The sequence below is a fragment of the Octopus bimaculoides genome, chromosome 27, assembly GCF_001194135.2.
Source record: "Octopus bimaculoides isolate UCB-OBI-ISO-001 chromosome 27, ASM119413v2, whole genome shotgun sequence".
NCBI lineage: Eukaryota > Metazoa > Mollusca > Cephalopoda > Octopoda > Octopodidae > Octopus > Octopus bimaculoides.
The window spans coordinates 22,155,832-22,172,815 of record NC_069007.1 but is presented as its reverse complement, the minus strand read 5'-3'; the positions used below and the strand labels follow the sequence as shown (position 1 = coordinate 22,172,815).

General features: G+C 37.0%; 1 protein-coding gene across 9 annotated transcripts in view; it reads right to left on the bottom strand.

Annotated features, from left to right (window-relative positions):
- The window catches only part of LOC106870520 (CCR4-NOT transcription complex subunit 2), a 43,253-nt gene that overhangs the window by 9,518 nt on the left and 16,751 nt on the right, over positions 1-16,984 (bottom strand). For 7 of the 9 annotated variants that reach the window (XM_052977111.1, XM_014916639.2, XM_014916636.2 and 4 more), the window contains exons 2-15: positions 14,812-14,847; positions 13,676-13,844; positions 12,372-12,437; positions 11,946-12,006; positions 10,990-11,046; positions 10,019-10,087; positions 9,546-9,687; positions 9,092-9,199; positions 8,068-8,123; positions 6,726-6,836; positions 4,353-4,439; positions 3,689-3,729; positions 3,053-3,170; positions 2,276-2,432 (exon numbers count right to left, since the gene is read on the bottom strand). In XM_052977111.1, coding sequence (XP_052833071.1) covers positions 2,276-2,432; positions 3,053-3,170; positions 3,689-3,729; positions 4,353-4,439; positions 6,726-6,836; positions 8,068-8,123; positions 9,092-9,199; positions 9,546-9,687; positions 10,019-10,087; positions 10,990-11,046; positions 11,946-12,006; positions 12,372-12,437; positions 13,676-13,780 — 1,178 coding nt within the window. In that variant the 5' untranslated portion in view covers positions 13,781-13,844; positions 14,812-14,847. The remainder of the gene's footprint in view (positions 1-2,275; positions 2,433-3,052; positions 3,171-3,688; positions 3,730-4,352; positions 4,440-6,725; positions 6,837-8,067; positions 8,124-9,091; positions 9,200-9,545; positions 9,688-10,018; positions 10,088-10,989; positions 11,047-11,945; positions 12,007-12,371; positions 12,438-13,675; positions 13,845-14,811; positions 14,848-16,984) is intronic. The other 2 variants (XM_014916638.2, XM_014916640.2) reach the window with 2 other exon arrangements.

Sequence of the window (16,984 nt, the reverse complement as noted above, 5' to 3'; positions counted from 1 at the left end):
GCACAATATATCGCCAAAGGTCACAGCCACTTATCACCTACATGAGGCCCAAAGTTCACAGGGTACTTCTTACATGCCTGTTACATGACACTGGCATCGGCCACGACTACATCAAATGTGTACGAATAATGAGTATTATACTTGATATTCTCTTTACTTCAGTTCTGTATGGGTTAAGTCAACCAAGTCACCCCTGCTATCATCAAACCTTGATCTTGTGGGTCGCCAGCAATTGTGTCGTATCCTTATGTCATCTACACTCATCATCATCGTTTTAATGTCCACTTTTCCATGCTTGCATAGATCAGGGGGAATGTGTTGAAGCAGATTTCCTATGCTCAGATGCCCTTCTGCTTACCAACCACCATCCGTTTCCAAGCAAGGTAACTAGCTTATATGAATGACAAGGATGGTCATTTACAGTCATCTTGTGATGTCTAGACAAGGGCGCACACACACACAAAGATTTCTTTCAGTCTCCATCACCTGAATCCACTCACAACCCTTTGGTTGGCCAGGGGCACATTTTCAAAACAAGAATTCCAAATAGATCGACCAACTGAACTACCTACATATTGTATCATGAAATCACTGGCTGAGTATTCCGCAAACACCTTAACCCTTTACTCTGTCAAATGTAATGCCTTTTATTCACATGGTTTCGAATTAAACATCCATTATCTCATAACTTTGAGACTTCAATGATGTTATTGTTTATTTTGAGGACATTGTATGGTAGGAGTGAAAGGTCAAAGATGAATGCAATCTTTAGGCAGAATCAAAGGGATACTGCGTGGTAAGGCTAGGGTCCTCGGATCATGACTGCCATCAATCTGATGGGTTTTCATATTGCTTGTGTGTCTCACTGTGGTTGAAGAGACTATAGACATGTTGACCTCAAGATCAGTGACATTGCATGTAACAAGACTTAAGCTTTCAAATTAGGTGTAGTACATCTGACGAGTTACTGCACACAGTAGCACAGCTAGAATGCGTGCAGCCCTTTGTACAACTACTACTGAAGTTATATTTATCAACAAGTACTTATCTGCTGTTCTCACAGTCTCCGATGTAATTGCTGTTGGTGTGTTACAGTTGAAGTCCCCAAACAGAGGTTTTCCTCAGTACCATTTCATGATTCTTATTCGTTTATGTTGAAACTTCTCATCACGTCCATTTTGGAGAGTTCAAGTGAAGTTAAACAAACTATCTCATACCTCTCAGAATAAAACTGCAGCTCAAAACTATTCTGTTCTCTGTTGCTCTCCAAGCCATGTAAAACCCAAACATATCTTTTGTTTTTTAGACTGCAGCCATGCTGGGCGAAATCAACCCCAGTATTTATGTTTTTTTGTTTTTTTAAAAGTTTCATACTTATTCTATATTTTGCCAAACTGCTAAGTTATAGGGATGTAAACACATCAACATAGGTTGTCAAGTAGTGATGGGGGACAAAAATAGACACATAAACACACACAGGTTTCTTTCAGTCTCCGTCTACCAAATCTACTCAAGACTTTGGTCAGCCCAAGGCTACTGTAGAAGACACTTGCCCAAGGTGCCGCACAGTGGGACTGAACCCAGAACCATGTGGTTGGAAGGCAAACTTCTTACCACTATCAACCCTCCACAAACTATACTTTCATTTCTTCTTCAAACCAAGTCACTTATTTACTACTGCTTCATTCCACCATTAATTACAAACCATTCAACAAAAGAGCCTCCATGTGATCACTCAACCTACTAGAAACAGCAACTAAACCTCCCTCCATCTTGGAAAGAGAAAGAACACACTGAATAATGTAGTCCTAGATATACCGATATAATGATGCCTGGTTAGGACAAAAACACCTGTCATCATAGAGCTGAGCTGCGACTAAGCAACAATCACTATCTCCCATCCACTGTCCGGTTGTTATTATCTCTGCTGTGTACAAAACAACCTACCTGTGATTACAGGTAGGTTGTGCTTCAAGAATAGCCAGCAATATAAGTGTATGTGCGTGTGTCTGTTTGTTTTTATGTAACTAAGCTATGAAATGATATCTAATGGTGGGGGAGAGAGAGAGAGATGGAAAAATGAGGGAGACGGGGGAGCAACATATAGGAAATGACTATGCAGAGAGGAGGTGCACATATAAAACAGTTAATGATAAGGTAAAAGTGATGGAAATAATTCCACTGGAAAAATGACCAACAACAACAACAACAACAACAACAACACTTGCAGCAGCAATGGTTAAGGGTAGTGGTAAGAAAAGCAGGGAATACTTACTCAGGAGAATTCATATTAAGGCCTAGAGTAGTGAGATCTATTCCGGGAGCTAAAGCAACTAGATTAGGATCATTTTCAGCAGCTCTGATGAATGTCAGAAGCCCAACAATTCCAAACTGATCGGTGACCATTCCAGAGGGGATATTTGACACAGTACCTGAAAGACAGCAAAAAAAAGAAAAAAAAAAAGGAGGAGGGGAGAAAAGAAAAAAGGATGCATTATAGAATACTGTTAAAGTACAGCTTCTAAATATGGGTGGATAAAATTTTTTTTTAAATATCATTATCATCGATACAGGTGGAGCTAGCAAAAATTAGGGAAGAGAAAAAGAAAACAAACAGGAGATAAATAGGTTTGATCTACAGGATCAATAAGAAAACTATCTTAAGCATAAAGACCTAGGATGGATACAATATAAAGACAATTTCAGCAGTATTTGAACACAGAACAAAAGCTTCAAACCAGTGGTTCTCAACCAGGGGTCCACATGACCCTTTGTTGTTAAAAATTATGTCCAATAAGTTGGTCATACTTTTACAATTCACCAAAATATTTTAATTTGCATTGATACACTTCCTAATAACATTTAATTATCAAAATATAATTATAATAGGATTTTTTTTAAACAGTGAATTGCTATGAGGATCCACTTGAGTAAATTAGGGATTAAAGGAGTCCAAAGGTAAAAAAAAAAGGGTTGAGAACCACTGCCTTAAACAAAAGGCTTTGGGAGTTCAAACTCTCTCACACACAAAGGAAGGAAGGAATGAACTTACCATCATGGTGTGTTTGTATACCGCGGTTAGGTTTAGTACAGGATGTTTTTTCAACCTGGAACTTATTACCATCTTTACTAACAGCTTGCTCGTATGTTCCCGATACTGAACTGGTTGGCTAACAGAGACAGCAAGATAACAAACAGTCATTATACGGTTCATTAACAACAGAATTTTACAGGAGGGCAAGGGGGAGGGGGAAGGTTCATATAATGGTCTCCAACTTTACAAAAGGATACTTCAGCTAATTACCTTTACAGCTACTAGTTACATGAACCCTTTACTCAGACATTCCAGCCATGTCCATCCCATCTTTTACTCAAACATAGCATCTAGAATTACATTAACCCCTTTGTTACCATACATGTCAAAATACACTGTCTTAATCATCATTCATATATTCTCTACATTTTTCCATGTCAGAATGGGTTGAACATGTCTGCAATTTCTACATCTCACAGTGAAAGTTTCAATCATAACACAAGACAATTGAGAGTTAGTTTCAAGTCCTGCCCCCACAAATAGAAGAGTAAGGTTGGGAAGTAACTATACACCCTCCTCTTAACACCATCCTGCAAAAGTAAGTAAACAACAGGAGACACTTCAAATAATTAAAATAAAACCATGTATACTCACAGTTTTTCGTGAAAAATCATTTGTCGTTGACACAGGTGGATCTAACAGAAATGAGGGAAGGCAAAAGGAAAACAGACAGGAGATAATTAGGTTTGATCTACAGGATCAATAATTAAAATATCCAATAGAAAACATTCATACACACACAGTCGAAGACAGTAGGGATTATAATTTTTGTATGACTTTTGTTGTCGCTGTTTAGTTATGTATTCAGGAGTGGTTGTAATTTACTTATTGAATTTATTTATTGATATATATATATACTACATTCTAAATGACCATCATGTTTGTTAAATGTTTGACACTAAATAAAGACTTTATATATATATTTTTTTTAAATGTTGATATAATATGCTTTATCTAAGGTGAAATTTCTAACAGCATATTTCCTGGACACATATAGAGACATACTCAAGTTCTAAACTTAAAATGTTGAAAGCAATCAGAGGTAGAGAAGTATAAATGAAAGAAAAAAAAACAGGACAAAAAGAAAATAACAGAGATAAGTAGAAAGGGAGAGGGGGAAGCAAACAGAGAGAGGTGAAGGGGGAAGAAGAAATGAGGAAGACATTAAAAGACAATGAGCAGAATGAGAGAGAGAGAGAGAGAGAGCAGGGGTGAGGGAAGGAAGAAAGATATAAGAAACAAAAAAGGTTAAACATACTCTGAGAGCCAGGTAATGCTGGAAAATCTTCTTGTTGAATTTGGAACTCTGGTGTTTGTTCTTGAACAGGTTTGTTTACCATTCCAACTGAATGAGAGAGAAAAAAAAGTCAATTGTTTCACATTTCTTCAGACAAATGCTCACACACAAATACAGAAGGCCCGAGAGAAATTTATGGTAACAAACTTATCAATGGTTATTAAAACCACTGGCCCTTATTCAACACAAGTTTAAGGGAGCTACACATACACAGCCGAAGCTGTTATTAGACAATGGCTATGCTGAGGATACATAATGTTTTGAGTGGCACAGGGGCTTCAAAAGCAGAAGACTGTCCCTAGAAGGCCTGTCACAAGCATCACTCTTAGAAATGTGGCATTGTGAATTGAGGGCTCATCCCTCAGGGATGAGATCATAAAGGGTTCTGCTGTGATGTTTTGAAACATTTAAGAGAAGAGATTTGGTGAAAACGACTGGATCTGTGGAGTGTGCCATGTAAAAAGCATCCAAGCTGGCGTCACATTATAGGCACCAGTGCTGGTGCAACATACAAAGGCACCCCATGAAAGCAACCAGTACACGCTGTAAAGTGGTTGGCATTAGGAAGAGCATCTAGTGATAGAAAACATACCAAAACAAACAATTGGGGCTACAGTCAAACCCTCCAACCCAGGCCAGCATGGAAAACAAATGTTAAATTACAATGATACTCGAGTTCAATCCTAATTGAAGGAAATGTGTATATTTTTAAATATGAGAACACTAAACGTAACATGGTAAGAGTCAAAATACAGTAAAAACTATAAAAGAAAATGTGATGTGACATATGTCAGATTGCTATTTACTACTTTAGTAAGAACATCAAATCAGAAATAGAGAAAAGCAGAAATTACTTTAATACATCAAACAGATGGCCATGCAAGACTACAAAATAAGCAACAACATCTACTAAATGGCTTCAAATTTTAGCAAAAGGTCAGCAGATAACAAACTGTGTGTTGCAGTACATATATATTGTGCATTGATGAAAAAGATTTTCTTCTCTACAGCAGAACAAGATGCAGGCATGACTATATGGTCAAGAAGTCCACTTCAAAACCACATGGTTTCAGGTTTAACCAGGTTGTGCAACACCTTGGACAAGTGTCTGTTACTGTAACCTTGACTTGACCAACCAATGCCTTGTAAGTGAAATGAAAACTGTATGAAACCCATTCCAAGAACAAAACTTCACACTTCTTAACCCACTCAGACCTAGGTGGCCCACTTAAGTTGGAATTTCTCCATTTTGACAGGAATTTTTCAGATTTTGTTTCACAGGACCTGTGATCTAGAGCATCTTTTAAAAAAACTTTTAATGTTCTTTGTATAAAACTCCTCCCCACCTTCCCTATGCCAAACCAATTTCGTGGGCACTATGTGCTAAAAAACTATAGAAGCCTTTTTGGTGAAAAAAAAAAAAAAAAAAAATTTTTCAGATGCAAAAGTGTGCGATTTAAGGGAGATTTGGCTGTTGTTTCTAGGGTTGATAAAAATCAAATTTTCAAAAAATTTTTTAATAACACGAGTTTATGCTATTAATGGGGAAAAAATATTGAGAAACATCAATACTTGTCGGAGTGAGAAAGAAACAAGGTGGTCATGGGATATGCTAGAAACAACAGCCAAATCTCCCTTTAATCACACCTTTTTATCTGAAAATATTTACTTTTTTTTCTTTTTTCAATCAAAAAGGCTTCTCCAAGACCTTTTAAATGCATAGCGCCCACAAAATCGATCAAAATCGGTCTAAAGAGGGGAAGAGGGGGGGGACCATTTTCCAAAAGAAGAAAAATATTTTTCAAAAAGATGCTCCAGATCATTGAGAAAATAAACTGAAAAATCCGTCAAAACAGAGAAATTTCAACTTTATGTGGGCCACCTATCACTAACGTCCACTGGCTCCCAAGCAAAAGAAAATTAATAGTTGCAAAATACAGCTAAACAGTAATGAATCCAACAGATTCTGCTACAGTGGGAATCAATGGTTTCATTAATTCCCACTTTAGCAGACACACAGGATGACAGGGTTAAAACAACTGGCAGACAAAATGAAAACAAACACAAAAGAAATTTCCAAACTTCTAAAACAGCAAATAATTACAAACAAACACTGAACTATCAATCACAATTCTCATTGTTTTTTGCAGCAAAAGCATGTGATGGGGGTGCAGTAACTGCTACTCGCATTTACTCACTGTATGAGGGATATGATGGAATTTAAGATTTTTGGAACTGATGGCTGGTTGATGGTGGCAGCAGAGACAGGTGATTGATGATGGAGGAGCAATGAAAAGTAAGTGTTAAAAATAAATTAAGAAATTGATAACTAACATGCCAGCTTACCATAACTCCTGGCAGATGGAACAGGATTTGATGGAACTGCCCGATTTCCGAGAGTAGGAAATTCAGATAAATCCAAGCTGGGTTGTGAATTTTCTCCAGCTGAAAGAAACAGAAGTTCAGTTTAGGGACCAACTCAGTACGGGACATGATGATTGAGTGACAGTGTTTAAGCCTAGCAGTTCTCAACCACAGCTCCCAGGGCCACATATGGCCCTCAAGCACCCCTCCAAGGACTCTTGACAGTCTTCCTTCTATAGATACAGGGTGAACCAAAAGACGTGCACCAAAATATTTTATATTGAGCTGGGCAACATGCTTCACAACATTTCATCCAGTTTTACGCTCTGAGTTCAAATTCCACCGAGGTCAACTTTGCCTTTCATCCTTTCAGGATCAATAAATTGAATACCAGTTGAACACTGGGGTTGATTTAATCAACAACCCCACCCAACTGAACTTGTTAGCCTTGTGCCAAAATTTGAAACCATTATTATTGAAAATGTTGAGAATAACTGGTTTAGCTAATAATCACAGGATCATAAGTTCAAATCTTACAACTTTTTGATTTATGAAAATTTTGTAAACTAGAAAAATTTGATTTATAACTGAAGGTCTTCTAAAAGTCAACCACTACCTTCTTGACTAATTGAATATGTAGAAAAACTGAGATAATTAGAGTAATTTATTAACCTATAACACAATGGATTCAGCAAAGTAAGAATCCAGTCCTTCAGCACCTTTAACTTCGTTATAAAAGTGTTAATGAATAATTTTAGCACAAGGCCGGCAATTTTGAGAGGAGGGGTGGTTGATGATACTGACCCCAGTACACCACAGGTACTTTCAGAGCCTTATTTCATCAACTCCAAAAGATAAAAGCTAAAGTCTCTGTTGCATCGAAGAAGAAATGGGGGTTTGTCTTTCTCAAATACGTCCCAATATTGAAAACCCTTTTGAATAAGTTTTAGAATTTATGTACTAAGTGCGCCAAAATATTTTGGCTTCTTGTAAGGTGCACCATGAGTACAAAAAGCTTGGGAACCACTGGTCTAGAACTTCCATTATTATAATTGCAGATACTTAAAGATGACTATGATATTCTGATGCATTTAGGGTGAAAATGAGGTCCCTGATTATATCATGTTAGAAGGTAGAACAAGTAGCTTCCTTCTTATTTTATTTTCTGAAATAAATGTTTACAGAATTGAAGTTTTACATGTTTGTATTGTATGGCAGATGTGAGAGAGATTTTTTTTTCAAGGTGAAGTAGAAAGGAATAACTGTAAAGCTATGTTGTGTGCAAAGATATTCAAACACAGATGATATTTACCTCTAGCTTGTGATAACCCAAAAGATCCAGATATACTCGTAATAGGATTGCTGGAGCTAGAGATAATACAAAGATTAATTAAGTAAAAGAAAAGTTGCTAAATATGAAATGTTTAAATATTAACCCTTTCATTACCAACATGTCTCAAATCTTTCCACGATATAGTGTTAAACCACCTGAAATGACCAGTAATTTGAACTGCTTTCAGACAAAAAATAATACAAATTAACAATCATCTCAAAATATAGTAACGAACAGGTTTTATATACATTATATGCTGGTACATGTATATGTGTGTGTGTGTATATATATATCATTTAACATATGTTTTCCATGCTGGCATGGGTTGGACGGGAGCTACCAGGGTAGAAGATTGCACCAGGCTTTACTGTTTTGGCAGTGTTTCTACAGCTGGATGCTCTTCCTAACACCAACCCCCCTGCAGAGTGGACTGAGTGCTTTTTACATGGCACCAGCACAGGTGAGGTCTCTGTTTTAGCCCTTCCAAATGCCAACCACTTTACAGTGTGGGCTGGATGCTACATTATATACATATATATCAATTTCAATTTAGCTAAAATGCTAATAAACCTTCAAAAAATATTCTTGGTTCAATAAACGTACAGGTGTAGCTGCATGATAAGAAGTTTGTTCCCCAACCACCTGGTTTGGGGTTCAGTCCTACTGTGTAGTATGTAGGGCAAGTACGTTCTACTATACCCCTGGTCAACCAATTCCTAGTGAGTGGATTTGGTCAGCAGCAAAACTGGAAGCAGCCCAGTAGCTCTCTCCTTGTTGCAATATTGAATGATAGTTGCAGGTGAGTGTCACCATCATGCAAGCATCTATCATTTCCAATCTTCTGTGAAAATGTACTTTAGTCATGGAGATATGTAACCTTGCTTAGAAACAGGTGTGAGTTGGCAATAAAATATCCATTTTGAACAAATTCAGTTTGACCCATGCAATCATAAAAGGTGAACACTAAAATAACAATTATGATGATGATGATAATGGCACTTACTTTCCAAGAGCAGAAGATATGGATGACCGCTTCTGTAAACCCGTTATTGATTGGTTGCTTTGTGTTTGCCCAAGAAGGTTCCGATGACCAATACTTGAAATTAAGCTCCTGAAAAAGAGGGATGTTTTTAGAAGAGAAAAGTTGCATAAGACCTAAAAAGGGTGGGAACTGAGATAAAGACTACTTAACCCCATTAGAAATGATCCCCACCCCCAAGCTTATCTTTCATTTATCAAACACACCCTCTCCCACTGTTAATCCTTTAACCCTTTAGCATTCAGATTCCTCTGTCAAATGTAATGATTATTTATTCACATTGTTTTGAATTAATCCTGTATTATCTCGTAGCTTTGAGGTTTCAATGACGGTGGTGGAAAGCAAGGGACCTTGATGTTAAAGTAACAGTAAATAATAAAATGTGTATATGACAAGGAGAAAAGCCAATAAATTTTACCTGCTTGGGGACGCTTGCGTCAATGGTGGTAGACCTAAAGAAAAGTTCGGGTTTATATTTGTTGGTGTAACATGACCCTGATTAGTGCGTGGAAACTGTGAGCCACCTAGACTTCGAGGAGGCATCTGTGAACTGTTGAGATCTAAAAACAAAGAAATTAAGTCAGCAATTATAATTCTATAATATCTAATTCATCTGCATGAACAAGAAAGTTATCTATTGTTCTTTTCTATTTTATTTAAAGATTTGAAAAAAAATTAAATTTCATTAAACACAATCATTTTAATGTACTTTTCTATGCTGTATGGGTGAAGCAGAGTCAAAGCAGATTTTCTACTGTCTTGTGTAACCTATCATTAACTGGTACATGACCCGAGTCACAGTTGAATGGCTGACAACGGATAGGATTACATGTGAGCTAATAAACAACAATAAAACAGACTAGAATAAAAAAAAAAGTTCTTTTTACAAACCAGGCCATCCATTTTGTGACATCCAGTCTGTATTAGGGTTTGACAAGGGCATCGTGTTCGTATATTTCACTGGCGGGAAGGGAAAAAAAACATAATATAATAAAGACACTGTATTACCAATATTTATACTTTACACAAGAAAAATGAATAAAATGAGAAATAAGGAAAGCTTCTAACAATGCACAAGGTTTTTAAAAAATAGTCAGTCATATCAAATCATCAGCAACAAAACAGCTGGACCAAACTGTGTCACAGGGTCAGCCCATGACACTTCACTACTGAAGGTGTAGCACAGTAGGACTGAACCCAAAACCACATGGTTACAAAGCAACCTTTTTAACCACACAGCCATGACTGTAACTGTATATATTAGTACTAAATGTTGAAGCTGATCAATTGAAACCTCATTTGTCCATCATACTATAAGATCATCATCATCATTCCATGTCCATCTTCCATTCTAGCATGGGTTGGCACCAGGTTCCAATGTCTGTTTTGTCATGGTTTCTATGGCTGGATGCCCTTCATAACACCAGTCACTTTACACAATGTACTGAGTGCTTTTTATGTGGCACCAAAACCAGTGCTGGTTTAAATATTATTTAATTTTTTGAAATATATTTTTACTTTAGAAAATATCATTTATCAAATATTATAAGTGTATTTATATATGTTGCTGTCTCGTTGGCCTTGTGGATAATAAAGGTGTTTGCAGACAATGACGCACATAAAAGTGGAGAGTTCAATCTCTGCTACATATAGCAAAGGTGTCTTATATACATTGTGTATATGTATATATATATATATATACACCATATCTCATGGTATAAAACACACATGGAAAGATTAAATGCATCCTCAATTTCAGCAGGTGAAAACGTTTTTAATACATTGAAGCATATAACATAGACCAAGCTTCACATAGAGGACCTGGGGTGAATTTTTCGAGGGGAAAAAAGTGTCTTACATACCATCAAATTTGGTTAAAAGCTGTGTTTTTACAGATGAAACTTCAGAGTCCTCACATCCTACAACACACAAACTTTACTAAATCAGAATATGACAACAAGCCAATGAAGGAGCTTCTAAGTCAGTCAGGGGCAAACTACAGCTTCTGGGACTTTCTGAATGGCACAGTCAAACACTGTGAAGTGGTTGGCATTAGGAAGGGCATCCAGCTGTAAAAACCATGCCAAAACTGACCTCGCCTGTGCTGGTGCCATGTAAAAAGCACTCAATACACTCTGCTCGGTGGTTGGTGTTCAGAAGGGCATCCAGCCATAAAAACCATGCCAAAAAAGACACTGAAGCCTGGTGCAGCCTTCTACCAAGCCAGCTCTGGTCAAACCGTCCAACCCACGCCTGCATGGAAGGTGGGTGTTAAACGATGATGATGATGGTCCACCTCATGATAACAAATCCTATGTGACCCATTACTCAAAAAAAAAAAAAAATTCGAAAATGTCTGGACTAAGAGGTCACTTAAACTGCTGACAATAGCAGCCGAAATACCCCTCAAATCACATGCAAATGGCTGAGAAAAGAACTCCGGGAATAATATTAATTGCTTGTAAGGACACCGTATTTCATTATGCAACCATAATATACTACCGAGCACATTAAAGGCTTGTAAGTCAACCCTGCGGCCCCACCTGTGTTAACAATGCTATTCAATTATGGTTTTCCATAGAAATTCAAGCCAACACTGATGTTTCTATCTTTGATTGCAATGCTTACATTGCTGGCTCTAATTTCTATAGACAATCTGTAGAGAAAACTTTAATCAGAGAATAATGTCTCAACAAAACAGACCAGATGGTCATGGCTGGAAGCCTTTGATCACAGATCTACTCAATCAGGACTAACCTAAGACTAAACAACAATAACACTAAGAGAATCAATAATAAACTATTATAAAACCACTTACTCTGGTTATAAAAGTGACTTGTTAATGTAGATAACTGTGATGGGGATTGTGATGTCAAAACCTGTTGTAAAGAGAAATGAAACTTAAATTCTAAATCAACACAGCAAGTACCAAAACTACTATTATCATTATTATAATTATTAAGGTGATGAGCTGGCAGAATTGTTAGCACGCTGGGCAAAATGCTTTCAGGATCAATAAATTAAGAACCAGCAAAACACTGGGGGCCAATGCAATCCACTAGTCCTCTCCCCCAAAATTTCCCTCTTGGTTACGAAAACAGCTTTAATAAATGTTATTAAGTAAATTCATTGCATTGCTTTCCTAACAAAAGGCTTTTTAAATAAAGATTTTTTTTTACAACTATGTTGGTTGTTAAATGAATGCCATTTTAAAAACTATTTAAATGTTCAGAAGAAATCTTACCTCTTTGTCAGGTCTAAAAATTGGGGGCATATAAAAACTAGGTTCATCCTCCTCATCATAAAAAGTCTGGAAGAAAAAAAATTTCAATTAACAAATAAAAAGAATGGCAGTTATTTTCTATTTGCCACAAGGGCAATGGAGGAGGAGGGTATTATGAGGACAAATTACAAGAAAGGGAAAAAAGGATGCTGAAGAAAATGGTGGTTTTTATAGAAATGAGGAGAAAAGAATTTCTGTGTGTGTGTATCCACCCTGACACCTCATCTCCACCATCCTTGATACCCCTATGTACCTCTTCTATGTCAAGACACCTGTCTCTGCTCCTCAATTTCATGTAGCAGGTGTCTGCCAATAACATTTATGTAGGTAAGTGATCTTTGTCCCCTATCAAGAGATGGAAGTCTCTAAATTATAACCTCTGATACAGTCAGGGGTTCAGCACAATAACAGCAACCAACAAACATTATTCTGTATTGAATGATTATCCTAGAAATGAGTGGAGTGTATCCCCAAAATCTCCTCTTTGGTCTTATGCTCAAACCAGATGTCTTCAGTCCTTATGAGTAACCTGGTCTATACATTCTTCATTATCACTCATTTTTACATCAGCTTTTCTTCGCTGGCATGGGTTGGATGCATCATCACAGTCTGAGCCACAATTTATTTGATGTTATCTGCTTAAACAGGTTAGGAGATCACTTCTCTCGTACATTTTAAGCCTGGTATAATTTCTACCATCAGATGCCTTTTCTAACACCAACCACTTTACAGAGTAATTGTGAGTAATGGAAGAGGGAGTGGAGGTAGAATGTAATGAGAGAAAGATAGGGTGTCCATTTCGGCAAAAGGCCCAGATGGAGAAATATATATTAGTGACGGAAGCAGTATTAATATGGGGATGTAATACTTATCCCCACTTAAATATGGATGTCCTTAGAATAAACTTTACTGTGGTAGTTACCAGGAGAGAAATTCCCATACTAGCCTTTTGGTGCAAAATGCACTCTTTAACCTCCATCATTGTTTTCATGCTTGCAAACGTGTATCGCCAATTAACACATTGGGTTATCAAATAAATTCATTTGTTTCTTTCCAATGTTATTTCAATTCACACAAAAGATATTTTAATCATAGCATTTTATGGGGTTTAAAAAAAAAAAATTTTGTAGCTATATTCTTCCTCTACAACTTTTGTTTAATGAAATTTGAATGAATGAATGAATACCTCTTCACAGACACTTTGGTGAAGTGACTAACATGGTTCCAAGACTAGAACTGAAATTAAGAAACTAAGCACTGGTTACCTTTCTGGCTTTAGGTGGTTGTTGCTGCTGCTGTTGTTGTTGCTGCTGCTGCTGCGATGGTGGTGGCGGCTGCTGCTGTGGTTGCTGCTGCTGTAGTCCAATCATATTTGGAGTTGTGTTGCTACCAGCAGATAAGTCACCTGTTTCTCCTTTTCTTTCTAAAGGATATCTGGAAGAAATAGCATTTAAGATGGCCACATTTAGAATTGGTTTTATATTTTCTTTATTTGTGAATTAAGGCTACCATTGGTTTCATGGTGGCTTTAATTCACAAATGAAGAAATTAAACATCCTCCAATGTTGAGCACTCATTTCCTCGTTCTACATCTACGTATATTACACACACAAAGACACATTCTCATCTTTTACTCGTTTCAGTCACCTTCAAGGGATTTTTTTTAGTCACACAAATCAAGCCTGGGACTTAGATTTTAAGCTTAGCATTTATTCTATTGGTCTTTTTTGCCAAACCGCTAAGTTACAATGGTATAAACACAATGCCAGTTGTCAAATGGTGGGGGGAGGGCAAACAGACACACACATATATATATATATATACATATACACGACAGGCTTCTTTCAGTTTCCATCTACTAAATCTGCTCACAAGGCTTTGGTCAGCCAGAGGGTATAGTTGAAGACACTTGCCCAAGGTGTCACACAGTGGGACTGAACCCAGAACCACGTGGTTGGGAAGCAATTCTAGCCACACCTGTACCTGCTTGCACATGCAAGAAAACAAAGTATGAAAAAAAATATATTGCATGGCTGGCTGTACAGTTAAGATGTTCGAATCACAACCACATGGTTTCAGGTTCAGTCCCACTGTATGGCACCATGGCCCCAGTGGCTTCTGCTACAGCTTGGAGCCAATCAAAATGTGGGCTGATTTAGTAGAGGGAAACACACAGAAGCCCATCATCATCATCACATGAGGTATTGAAAATCTTGTTGAATGTTGGGAAGAAGTTGTAAACAACAAGGGTGAATACATTGTTGATTAATTAGTTGTTATTTTTTATCAAACCTTTTAAAAAATTTTAATTTAATAAAACGGTGGGAACTTAGTTGCCAACCCAATATTATAAAGAGATGCACTCTCTCCCAGTCCCTTACAAAAATGGCATTATACTTACTGAGCATTCCAGGAAAAGTGGTCAGCTCCAAATCTTCTGTAGATAGAAGAAGAAAAAGAAATTTAGTAAACAATTCTAAGTAAAAATATACAAAAAGTCACTGAATCAATACATTTTTTAAAAAACTTTTGATCTCTTCTTCAGAGATAAAAGTGTTTTCTTTTGATATTTGTATCTATTCAGTAACCCTTGAACGGCAGACTAAGCCATTCAAACTTTCCAGGTGGAGAAAAAAAAAATATTTTGTAGTTTTTAGTTACATCTATTTGCTTTAAGCCTTTAGCATTTAAGCAGGCTTTATCCAGCCCAAACATTCTGATTTATGTTCAAACTGGTCAGATTCAGCCTCTCACACCTATCCTACAATGTTGTTTGAAAAATAAACAATCACATCAAAATCTTGAAGCTGCAAGATAATGAATGGTTAATTAAAACAACACGAGTAAATAAGCATTAATTCCACTGAGTAATCTGAATGCCAAAGCCTGTCGTATGTGGGTCTATTACTGACCCCTCTGGCCTGGACATTGCCTGATGGTTGCAGACAAATGTTGCAGCAAGGTAAGCGATGTCCTTTGTTTCCAATGTTCTGTGAAAACCTGTCTGACCACGAAACAGCTGAGGGTTAATGACAGGAAGGCATCCGGCCACAGAAAATCAATCTCAACATATTCAAACTTATGCAAAAGTGGTAAAGTGGATGTTAAAACAATGACAATGGTGGTGACTGCTTCTCCACAATATTCCAGGCCCTGTGCTTTCATGAAAAAAAATCATGAAGCAAACGTTAATCCAGTCTACGAAGTGTATCCAGGATGAGGTTTAATGCTTGTTAAAAATTATTATTATTACATGTGAAAATCAAAATATTTAAGATTTGCCAAAGTGTATTTTAGACTTTGCTTAGTAGAAATCATAAACAATATCAGCTGTTAGTAAATATTTGTAATAATTGACTAAATATTTGTTTGTTATTCAGCACCAGGTAATAACTCACATTTAGCTTTCATTTGGCACTTTTTTCTGAATAGTCGTTGACCAAAAACAAGGCTACTATGAAAGGTACGAATGTAAAATGGATATCAAAATACATATGTGTTAACTCCATGAACACAGGATTACACTAAGTCAAATGTTGCAATGATTATTTATAAGAATGATTAAGACTATGGAGATGGATAAGGGAACAAATACAAACAAATGTAAAAAGGGAAGAAAAAAAATCGATAACCGGAAAGATAGTTGGTGATAATGCTATTTAGCTCCAGGTCAACCTTGTCTGAGCAGCTCTATAATCAGAGGCGTTCCAGTCATGACTATCTCATCAATTATGTATCTAGGACTGTTTTGCCCAACATATTACTTCTTATTCATTCAACAGTAGGGTTAGCTCCCTCGTTAGTGAGCCAGGTGGTTATATTGGTTTTACGACTATATATACATATATATGTGCGCGCGCGCACCGTCCATGTTAATACACGCAGATCTACTAATCAATGGTCTAATTAATCAATGTATAGAACACAAAACGCGAACTCCTAACAATATAAGGTTCCCCAACCCTGCAAGCCCCAAAGCCATTTATATTTCACACTGGACACATAAACAATCAATCCCATGATCTTGTTAGGTTTATTTCTATGAACGAACAGAGAAGCAATGAAAGACAATGTTTATTTTATGATTTTCTGTGTGAAGTGAATCCAGAACAAACGAGCAGACATCGTCAACCGTTCTCAGCTCACCACATCGACCGAGAGCCAGCATAAGAGCCTCTTTACGTGGACGACCGATCTGCTAGAAATAGTAACCAAATTTCCCTAAAATCACACTCCGACGAAGTAAACAAAAAAAAAACAACCATATTTATTCGTGATTAAGTCACACCTTTAATTCAGTATTACGTCTCAGTACAAAATTCCCCCCCACTTCATAGTTTTAGCGTTACCTCGTGTATATTTGCGCCCTAGTTTTTTTGTTTTGTTTTCACTATAAAACAGTACGACTTAACCAGTAAATACGGTACATTGGATAATTTAGACAAGGAAGAATACATTGTGATCTTATATAAATAAAAACCGGACTGCCATAGCTAGAATACCTTCGATCATAAGCTGACCTGGTGCTAAACAACTCACAGCCAGTCGTTACTCGAGTAAATACGATTTCCTAC